Genomic DNA, 11,456 nt, shown 5'->3' with positions numbered 1-11,456 from the left:
AAATTGATGGCTTGTATTTATGTTTGCTATTTTACTCGCAAAGCTGAACACTTTTTTCCTTCTCTCCTGAGACTACGTAATGATGTGCTCTTATTTAAAATTGGGTATAAACACTGGTTTATTTTGCTTACTTATACTAACTTATAAAATATATACACTACCTATGAATTAACATACATGTACATAGCACATTTTTTCCCTTATGACCCATAAGTAAGCTTCAGGTCTTGGCATTTCCTAGAAAGTTCCATGTAGCCCATAGTATAAGGAAAGCAGAGAGAGAGAGAAAAAAATCTAATCTCTGCTTTCCAGGTGGGAAAATTGAACCACAGCAAGAATCCACAACATTCCCATGACCATATAAAGCATTAAAAAAAGAAAGAGAAACATATTCCTGGTCCTTGAGACTTGGTCCAAACATTGGACATTACTGAGTATCATCTCACCCTTTTGTCCAGCCTCCTAAGAGTACTGAAAAAAAGGAATCACATCCTGGGATCAGATCAGAAATACATCTGCTAAAGAAATTAAAGATGATACAAACAGATGGAGAGAAATACCATGTTCTTGGATTGGAAGAATCAACAGTGTGAAAATGACTATACTACCCAAAGCAATCTACAGATTCAATGCAATCCCTATCAAACCACCAATGGCATTTTTCACAGAACTAGAACAAAAAATTGCACAATTTGTATGGAAACGCAAAAGACCCAGAATAGCCAAAGCAATCTTAAGAAAAGTGGAGCTGGAGGAATCAGGCTCCTGGACTTCAGACTATACTACAAAGCTACAGTAATCAAGACAGTATGGTACTGGCACAAAATCAGAAATATAGGAACAGGATAGAAGGCCCAGAGATAAACCCATACACATATTGTCACCTTATCTTTGATAAAGATGGCAAGAGTATACAATGGAGAAAAGACAGCCTCTTCAATAATTGGTGCTGGGAAAACTGGAGAGCTACATGTAAAAGAATGAAATTAGAACACTTCCTAACACCATACACAAACAAACTCAAAATGGATTAAAGGCCTAAATATAAGGCCAGACACTATAAAACTCTTAGAGGAAAACGTAGGAAGAGCACTCTTTGACATAAATCACAGCAAGATCCTTTTTGACCCACCTCCTAGAGAAATGGAAGTAAAACAAAAACTAACAAATGCGACCTAATGAAAGTTAAAACCTTTTGCACAGCAAAGGAAACCATAAACAAGATGAAAAGACAACACTCAGAATGGGAGAAAATATTTGCAAATGAAGCAACTGACAAAGGATTAATCTCCAAATTATACAAGCAGCTTGTTCAGCTCAGTATCAAAAAACCAAACAACCCAATCCAAAAATGAGCAGAAGACCTAAATAGACATTTCTCCAAAGAAGATATACAGATTGCTAACAAACACATGAAAAGATGCTCAACATCACTAATCATCAGAGAAATGCACATCAAAACTACAATGAGGTATCACCTCACATCAGTCAGAATAGCCATCATCAAAAAATCAACAAACAAAATGAATGCTGGAGAGGGTGTGGAGAAAAGGGAACCCCCTTGCACTGTTGGTAGGAATATAAATTGATACAACCACTATGGAGAACAGTATGGAAGTTCCTTAGAAAACTACAAATAGAACTACCATATGACCCAGCAATCCCACTACTGGGCATATACGCTGAGAAAACCATAATTCAAAAAGGGACATGCACCACAATGTTCATTGCAGCACTATTTACAATAGCCAGGACGTGGAAGCAACCTAAGTGTCCATCGACAGATGAATGGATAAAGAAGATGTGGCACATATATACAATGGAATATTACTCAGCCATAAAAAGAAACGAAATTGAGTTATTTGTAGCAAGGTGGATGGACCTAGAGACTGTCATACAGAGTGAAGTAAGTCAGAAAGAGAAAAACAAATACCGTATGCTAACACATATGTATGGAATCTAAAAAAATAAAAAGGGTTCTGATGAACCTCGGGGCAGGACAGGAATAAAGACATAGACAGAGAATGGACTTGAGGACATGGGGAGGGGGATGGGTAAGCTGGGTGAAGTGAGAGAGTAACACTGACATATATACACTACCAAACGTAAAATAGATAGCTAGTGGGAAACAGCTTCATAGCACAGGGAGATCAGCTCTGTGCTTTGTGACCACCTAGAGGTGAGGGATAAGGAGGGTGGCAGGGAGATGCAAGAGGGAGGGGTTATGGGGATATACGTATGCACATAGCTGGTTCACTTTGTTATATACAGCAGAAACTAACACACCATTGTAAAGAAATTATACTCCAATAAAGGTGTTAAAAAAAAAATGAAAGAAATACATCTGCTAAGATGTTACAGTCTATGGGCAGTTTCATTTCTACCCATCTCTCCAAACAGAGATCCCCATGAGCCAAAGTAGATGATGATATGTGTGATAGCTTACCAGTGGCACAGTTAATCAGGCAACTCTCAGAGGAGATGCACAAGAGAGTTGCCACTACAAATGATAGACACTGATAGAAATAGGAAGGAAAGTACCCTTAACTTGGCAGGTTCAGCTCAGGACTGGTAACAGAGTCTAAGTCCTGGGGAGGCTATTTCTAAGTCACACACCCCTTCTTTCTTCTTAGGGACAGTCTGCCACATCCTCAGAAATGAGGGAATCATTATTATACTAAGAGAGTCACATGAGTCACTTTTCCACTCCCCATCCCTACTTGGGGATCATTTCCTGTTTGTCAGGGAAGACGTTTTTATGACTTCCTTAACAGTCTAACCCACTTTTATGATTACATGCACTTGGTTATTAACTAATGGGATCCCCCACCAAGTTCTCTAAAGTCGCTACTACCTAATCCTACACTTGGCAGCAAGAGCTAGCCAGTGACTCATCATGCATGCTCCCCTTTCACAGTATAGAATTGTCAGAGAAGTGGCTTCCTGCCAAGGGACTGTATTTCCTAGACCCCTTGCCAGTAAGTTGTGGTCATAATAATACTGGGTTCTGGACCACAGAATGTGAGAGAAAGTGATGTGCAGCCCCTCCCAGGCCTGGTCCACAAAGACCTTCCATGTGTCTCCGTCTTCCATGTTTTTTTCCCCTCCACCCCCTGGAATGGAGACGGTGCAGAGGGCAACCTGAGAAGTCACATGGTGGTAGGGCCTCTGGAAATGACTATGTGGAGGGCTACTGTGCCAACTTTCTCCACATCCAGTACGCCATGAGGGCAAGAAGAAAGTCTGTCGTGAGGGAGTTACGCATATTTTTAGGTCCGTGTGAGATAGTAGTTAATGTAAGCGAATTTGTAACATATGTGACTGCGTATTCCAAGACAGGATTAAAAATGCACTTTCAGAGAAGGTAAAGCATAGTGATCAGATCAGTCAGAATTTGGGGGGGCGGGTCAGTGTAGGCAGAAGCAGAATCCTTTCCTCAGCCACTTGGGTAGATGGCCAATTCGGGATCTTAATTTATTAAATTTTAGTTTATTAAAATGCAGGCTAATGTACCACAAACTATTGATTTGACCTTTATTTTAGAGCTGATGCAAAAAAAGACAAAAATATTGATTATCACCCTCGCCCTGCTCAGGTGGTTCCAGAAATAAATCCTCCTTTACACTTAGAAGACAGCACCAGTTAAATCTCATAAAGTGTGTGCATGGTTAGAAAGGGCGAAACAAGATGCTCAGAAAAAGGAATTAGAGGTGTTAATTCTAGGGCTCATTGCTCTTTCTGAAGCATTCTTTGTTGTCATTGTTTTGGTACCTACACCTTAAGCTTAGAGTTTAACAAATTAGAAACTGGCCACGGGCATCTAAGAATTGTTCTTTATTTAAAAACATGTCCATGAAAAGCCAAGGAAATACAGAGGTGAGGCAGCACCAAAGCCTTCTGAGCCGAGGTTGGAAGCGCTTCTGGTTTTTCCAGAAATTCCCACTGGTGCTATGACTCAACAATGTGTTGCAGTCAGTGGAGGAAAGGAGCAGAGTGACAGCTGAAATGCAAAGAAGCATGCACAACCCAGAGCCTTTTCAGCTATTTACCGAAATCCAAGTGCCCCCACGGGATGTCTTGCAACACATGTTCTGTTGAGAAAAAGAGGTTGCAAACCATGGGGTTATTGCAATAAACACCACTTGTGATGAACAGGATTTGTAAGTTTAAATTGTTTTTCAAGGTTTGTTTTCCTCACTATTCAATCGACTCTATGACAGAGACTATGACACCACTGTACCCCAGCCCCTGGCACACGACAGGTACAATAAATATATGTTGTAAGGATGGATGGCTGGAAGGATGGACCCTACCCAGCTCGAGTATAAGTAGGAACATCGTCTGGTATCAGAAGAGAGAACAAAACACATAGAAGCATATAATTTTTAGTGTTTGAAAAATGGCATTGAATTAGGACGAATAAATTTTGGATAACTGCACCTCTTTCAGTGCCCAAGCTACATTTTTACATCACTTTGAAACCCCAAAGTAAATACTTTCCCAATGTTTGCTTGGCTGGTAGGAAATGCTTTAATAAAAACGTAGTCTCTAAGTTGCCTGCCATCATCAGGGGAAAGGAGGTCACTTCCAGGCCCAGAAGAAGTCAAAGGTGGCAGGGTACCAATGCTCCAAAGGGGCCAGCCTTACAGCTCCTCACTCCGTCACTGCTCACTTCTTCCAGTTTGAAAGTGGAGTATGTGTGTATGGACCGGGTGATAAGTGGGAAGAACCCTGATCAACAAGAACACGTTGGACACCATGAGGCAATAGTATTTTACTGACCACAGCATGACTGGAATTCACTCTCTGTTCTGACGTTAGGAAGAATTCTAGGTGTGGGCAAAGTCAAAAAATTTTCCCTTCGATCACATTACTCAAAGGATAAGCTGTCTACAACCCAGCAGCACTTGTCCATACTCCAGGACTCAGTTTATGACTACTCTGAGACAAACACCTGCCTGTGTGGTTTGTCCTTCCATCCAGTCTACACTTTGGGGTCCAGGCCCTCGACGAGTCTCATACCCAGTGCCATTTGCCTCATTACCCTGAATCAGGAAGCAAAGAGCATCACACCGATACAATAAGACATTTATCTGGCCAAGGTCTCAAGGAGGGGACCAGGTTCAGTTGACCTGAGCGCACCCATTCAACAGGTTCAAATGTCCCCATCCCACCCCACCCACATGAGACGGCTCCTGCGTCTGAGGTCTCTATCCCAAGAACCTCAGTTGAGAAATCACAAAGGCAGCTTCAGTGCTGCTCAAGAGCCTGGGTGTTGTAGCAGCCTGGGGGCAGGTTGTCCCTAATGTTCTCCAGGTTCTTCACATCAGCCAGAATCCCATCTATGCTCGTCTCCAGTGAACGGAGGTGGCCCCTCTGACAGCTTGCCCTCTCTTCCAGCTTTGACATCAACGGCCGCAGCTGACTGTTGATCTGGGCCTTGGCTTGGAAAAGCTTCTGCTCCAATAAGATCAGCCCCTCTTCATCCATACTGCCAGGCTGGTCTATTTTAGGAAACAAGAAAGGAGTTAACAGAGGAAAAAGCTGTGGTTAGATCTCCTTGAACATATGCAGGCCCTTCTGTAACTTTAGCTAATTTCCATTTTCACCGGCCCAGAGCATTTGAAAGGCTTATTTTAAATTATAAATAATCTAGAAGAAATTCTGAGAGCACGAGCCTCATTATTGGGTTTTGAACAGCCCAGTTTAAGCCTCTGGACTCTTTAGTTCAGCAAGATGAAGCTTGGATTTCTGTTTTCATGTTAGAGGTAACAGCTCCTGCTCTGAAAAGATGAAGGCTGAAGGTCAGAGGGACCTTATACTGCTCAAGGTGTCTGCCCAGCACAGCTCATCCCTAACATCAGAATCAACTCCAAATTCTGCTTTCTGAACCACCCTTAGGAAATCTCTTGCTGTTTTCTATTAGAAGACCTTTAGAAACTGGCTGGGCCTCAGGGTTTAGAGAGGCCAAGGTGTGCTTTGCTATTTGAGGGATGAATTCCAGCTGTTATGAAATGACGTAAGACGTCATTCTGGCCCGAAACAGTGGGAATCTGTCTAGATATTAGTTTATTTCCAACATGAAATGTGGTCACATTTGTTCAGGTATGTTTCACCCATAAACAATCTGATACTAATGTCAGCATGAAGGGCACCTGGCCAGACCCATTTGGTTTGAAAAGGTCTGAGTGGTCCTTAGTCAATTCAAACTCAAGGTCAGGTGCAGTGATAGCATTTGACTGCAGAAGTTTATCACAACTAGAGAGATTAAACTGTTATTGCTCCGGGACTCAGGAGAGCAAACAGAGTAGAAACAGCACTACAACAAAAATGTTGATCCAGTGGATCAGTCCTTCACCTGCGGACAGGGGAGAATTCCAGAATTTAGGGTTCTACAACACGCAGGGAAAGTGAAGCAAGCTTGGGGATAAAATGTCCATGGGGAAGGCAGCATGAGCTTCTCAAAAACAGCAGGAACACTGGAGACAGAGACCTCGGTTAGAATCCTGCCTCCAAAACTTACTATGTGATCGGTGGGACAGTATTAAACTCCCTGAGCTTCCGTTTACTCCTTTGTGAAATAAAATAATAAAAATAATAAAACTTGAGGCTTCCCTAGTGGTGCAGTGGTTAAGAATCTGCCTGCCAATGCAGGGGACACAGGTTCAATCCCTGGTTCAGGAAGATCCCACATGCCACGGAGCAACTAAGCCTACGCACCACAACTACTGAGCCTGCGCTCTAGAGCCCACGAGCCACAACTACTGAGCCTGTGCTCCACAACTACTGAGCCTGCGCTGTAGAGCCCGTGAGCCACAACTACTGAAGCTCGTGCACCTACAGCCCGTGCTCTGCAACAAGAGAAGCCACCGCAACGAGAAGCCCGCGCACCACCATGAAGCGTAGCCCCCGCTCGCCACAACTAGAGAAAACCCACGCACAGCAACAAAGACCCAATGCAGCCAAAAATAAATAAAGTAAAATAAATAAATTTTAAAAATAATAATAATAATAAAACTTACTTTATAGGACCTTTAAAAGACTTAAATGATCCTCCACCACGAAAAACCTGGCATAGTGCCTGTCACATAGTAAATGTTTGACAGTTCCCATCCAGCCTCTCTCCCCACGCTCTCACTTTCTCTTTAAAGGCCCTGTTAGTTTCATTGCCTTTTTCAGAACACTAAGCAAAATCTCTAAACTCTCCACTGGGGAGGGTTTATTTGTTTATTTATTTTTTACCCTTAGAAGGTCTTTTACTCTTTGGGGCTCACTGGATCACAAAGCAAACCTGTCAGGATAACAACACAGACAATATTGGTCTCTTGGGGTGATGATGACACTCCACAGAAAAATTCGGTTTTAAAGAGGTTCTCCTGAATGTTGCTGGAATCTCTGACTGAATCCCTAGTTCCATCCATATATGCTGCAGTCCAGGCTCGATGAAACAGGCCAGTAAGTGTTTGATATCAGTTCTACCCAAGCCCATAATTTTAATTTATGTGAGTTTTCTTTTGGATGGGATTCTGTGAGGAAACCTGAGCTGCTGCCACACGGTGTCATCAAATCTATTTTATCCTAAAATTTTGCAGTATCTCATGCACCTACCACCTTGACATTTCTTTCGGGTCATCTACCTGGCAGCTCAAGTTTCCACAACCTGTTACAGCAAGGTGTAACTGCGGTTGGAAGGGACAAACAGCAGAATTGGCGGGTGATTCTTGACCTCACAGACTGGGAGAATCTTCCCCCCCACCACTCCTACCTCCTCAGAGCTCTATGACTTCCCCTCAGTTACTTCAACTGTCTCCTGAACCATCTCATCCTGCCTCTTGTCTAACCCACCTTCATACTCTCCTGCACTCAGCTGCCCCAGTGATCTTTCCAAAATATACAGCAACAATGTCATCCCTTTGCTTGACACTGTCTACTAAGTTCTCAGGATCAAGGTCAGAATCCTTAGCAGGACTGTCAAACTGTCCAGTATTCTTTTTCACTGTGAAGCTCGAATCCTGCCTCCACAATTTACTGTGTGATCTGCAGGACATTATTAACCTCTCTGAGCCTCAATATACCTTCCCTACATACACCCAGTTCTTTGAACTACAGACTTTCACCTCCAAGGGCAATAGGTAGGTTCTCAGTGACCCATTTTAGAGATGGTAAAATAGAGTCCCACAAATGTAAAGAAGTTTCCAGGCCCTGAAGTATCTGGGCCTGGAAACAAAGCAAATTTCCTGATACCCTTAAGGAAAGTTGAGACTCCCACTCATCGGGAGAAGCCCTGGAACATGGACTGGAAGGTTGTGGATACTCCACATACCTATTAGGTGTAGGATGCCGTCCAACATGTTAAGTGTGTCTTGGATCGTAACTCCAGCATTCCTGGCTCTGTTATCAACTCTTTGGGCTTCTGTGATTACCTGAGGAAAACATAAACACAAGCCCATTTTGCAAGGGTGTTCCCACGCTGGCAAGGTTAAAGTGCTCTCTGCTGGAAAGTCACGGGAACTTACTGTCTGCACTGCATCCGTAGACGTGCCGAACTCCCGCTCCTTCCTTGCCAGCTCTCCTTCCACTTCCCTCATCTCACTCTTGAGAGTGGCCAGTCCCTTCTCCATGGCCAAGGCTCCATCTGCTGTCACGTTGGCCTCCAAGTTCAGACTCCCCATCTCCTGGGAGAAGAAAAGGAGCCAGGGACGGAAGGAGAGAGAGGGGTAAGGCACAAAAACATCCCAAAGACAACTGCAGAAAAAATACAGCTGCAGCCAGGCCCTGATGGAGTGAGATGAACAATGAGAGTGTCAGACTTGGGGACACACCCTTCCCCAAGCTCTGCCTCAAACAAGTTAATTCGGGGGTATGTCTCCAGGGGCTAGGACGATCAGCTCTGAGACACTGCTTCCCTCTCAGGTTAAGCTCACCAAATGGTGAGTGAAACAGGAACCAGTCGGGAAAACCCAGAGGGTGAGAAACTCATCTCACACTCTGTCATGTTTCTTTGCTGCTGCCATCTTTTGAATGGCTTTACTCCCCAAGACAGTAGACTTTGGGGGCAGAGAATGAATGGGCTATAGCTTTGAGTTTTGCTTTTATTAGGATGAACGAATCTTAACAATATCTTTACCAATAAGCTACTATTAGGCATCAAGTTACACAGACGCCTCTGTACTAGAAGCCATGTAAAGAGAAGCACAGGAAATTGGTCTCTACCCTCAAGGGACCTAAGATTTGAGATTATTTTTGGAAATTACCAAGTGGTCCAAGGGTGAGGCCACACAGTCTAGATATCAAGAGTTCCCTCTGGGCTTTCTAGAGTTGCTGAAGCTTTCTAGAATTCATACTTAAATAAGAACAACGAAGCTCTCGTCCAGCTGAGAAGCACTCTTTCTACTGTAGCACTTAACATATGGGTTGTAAGTGTAACTAGCCTGCCCTTGCCCATTACACTGAATGCTCTCTGAAGAGAAGGACTGGGTCTTTCCCATGTCAGTATCCCCAGCACCAAGCACTGTGCTGGCACAGAACGGAAGGAAAGAGAAAAATGAGTAAGTGGAGCTTAGACATAGAACATAGGGTCAAGGGATCCAGAACTCCAGAATTTCATAATCTTGACTCAAAACACTGGTATAGTTGCTACAAGTTGAATTGTGTCCCCCTAAAGGATATGTTGAAATTCTAAACCCCAGTACCTCAGAACGTGACCTAATTCAGAAATAGGGCTGTTGCATATGTAATTAGTTAAGATAAAGTCATATTGGAGTAGAGTGGGCCCCTAAGCCCACACGACTAGTGTCCTTATAAGAAGAATTGGAGACACCCAGGAAGAAGAGCTCCATGTGATGACAGAGGCAGGGACTGTAGGGAAGTCGCTGCAAACCAAGGAACACAAAGGATTGACAGCCACCACGGGAAGCTAGGAAGAGGCAAGGGAAGTTTCCACCCAGAGTCTTGGAGAGAGTGTGGCTCTGCTGACACCTTGGTCTCAGACTTCTGGCCTCCAGAACTGTGAGAGAAGAAATTCCTGTTGTTTTAAGCCACCCAGTCCGTGGTACTTTGTGAGAGCAGCTCCGGGAAACTAATGCAATAGTCTATATAAACAACAGCCTTGGCTGGCTCTTCTCACGGTGTTGTCCAAAGAGGGAGCTGAAAATGGTGCGCATGGGGCAGCAGTACTCAGCCAATGACAGCCCTGTGAACCAATCAGCAAGAGGGTCAGCCAAGTGGCTCTAGGGCCACCGTGGACCATAACAGAACCCAACGGGTCAACATGAGTCCAGCGCTCTTTGCTCACTGAACGTGACCCTTGCGTTTGGAGCTGCTCTCACCAACCTGCACCTCGATGTCCCTTTACCTGTTCTATGCTGCCGGTGATCTCCAGGGCTTCCCCGGCTGCGTTCTTTGCCCTCTGGGCGTCGGCAGCAGCATCGCCCAGGGCTGTTTCCGCTTGCTTGGTCTTGTCGCTGGCATCTGCAACCTTCTGGCTGATGTAGGAGAGTCTCTTCATGGCCTCTTCAGCTTCTGCTTTTCTGTCTTCAACCTGCAGGTCAAACTCTGAAATGCAGATAAGTAAACATTGCCGTAAATTTGAAAATTAGCTTCCAACGGAAGACAAAAATGGCTGAGGTTTTTAAGAAAAATTACAGAAAGAGTGTTAATACTGCCCAGGGGGTGAGAGTGTGGAAAGTTGTGGCTATTACTCTTTCTTGTCCAGGAGAAAGCATCTTAAAGGAGGCACTGAACTAACCATCAACAGTCAGCCTGCCCTGGGTCCCCATCATTGCAAAAGTGAACCCCAAAGTGAATCAGAGGCAGGTGGAATCTTTGAAGCCCAAAGTTTCAGGCCAGAGCCTTAAACCCTAAGCTGCCAATGGCAATAGCTGGGGATTGGACAGAATGGGTAGAGAGGGACTTTCTGTGAGGAAAATCCTAAGACTTAGGAATGTTTATTTTTTGTTTTTAGTGAAGAAGACTGAAACTTTAACCAAATCTCTACAAAGCGTAAGCCCAGATTACCTGGAATCTAGATGCTATGACAAAGCTTGCTTTATTATTACCACAAAGCAACCTCACTGGTCCTGTCAGTACATTGGAACCAACCAGGCAAAAGAAAGAGAAAGAGAAAGAAGAAAGAAAGAAAGAAAGAAAGAAAGAAAGGAGGGAGGGAGGGAGGGAGGAAGGAAGGAAAGAAGGAAGGAGAGAAAGAAAGAAAGGAAGGAAGAAAGACAGGAGGGAGGGAGGGAGGAAGGAAGGGAAGAAAGAGGGATTGAGGGAGGGAGAGAGAAAGAGAGGGAAAGGAAGAAAGAAAGAAAGAAAGAAAGGGAGAGAGGGAGGGAGGAATAGAAAGACAATTATCTGTATGGTAGCGGGATATTGAATCTGTGAGGAACCTTAGAGGTCATTTAGTTCAAATTTCTCCAGAGGGGAACATTAGAATCTAGAAAGGCATGGGACCT

At 44.0% G+C, this 11,456-nt stretch overlaps 1 protein-coding gene across 7 annotated transcripts in view; it reads right to left on the bottom strand.

Moving 5' to 3' along the window:
• Positions 1-3,819: 3,819 nt before the first annotated feature.
• LAMC2 (laminin subunit gamma 2) overlaps positions 3,820-11,456 on the bottom strand; it is a 62,281-nt gene continuing 54,644 nt past the window's right edge. For all 7 annotated transcript variants that reach the window (XM_032636358.1, XM_032636349.1, XM_032636367.1 and 4 more), the window contains 4 exons: positions 10,355-10,554; positions 8,517-8,675; positions 8,324-8,423; positions 3,820-5,504 (listed from right to left, as the gene is read on the bottom strand). In XM_032636358.1, coding sequence (XP_032492249.1) covers positions 5,251-5,504; positions 8,324-8,423; positions 8,517-8,675; positions 10,355-10,554 — 713 coding nt within the window. In that variant the 3' untranslated portion in view covers positions 3,820-5,250. The remainder of the gene's footprint in view (positions 5,505-8,323; positions 8,424-8,516; positions 8,676-10,354; positions 10,555-11,456) is intronic.

This window comes from Phocoena sinus, chromosome 1 (assembly GCF_008692025.1).
Source record: "Phocoena sinus isolate mPhoSin1 chromosome 1, mPhoSin1.pri, whole genome shotgun sequence".
NCBI classification, from domain to species: Eukaryota; Metazoa; Chordata; class Mammalia; order Artiodactyla; family Phocoenidae; genus Phocoena; species Phocoena sinus.
The sequence above is the reverse complement of the archived record's forward strand: the minus strand, read 5'-3'. Positions and strand labels throughout refer to the sequence as shown.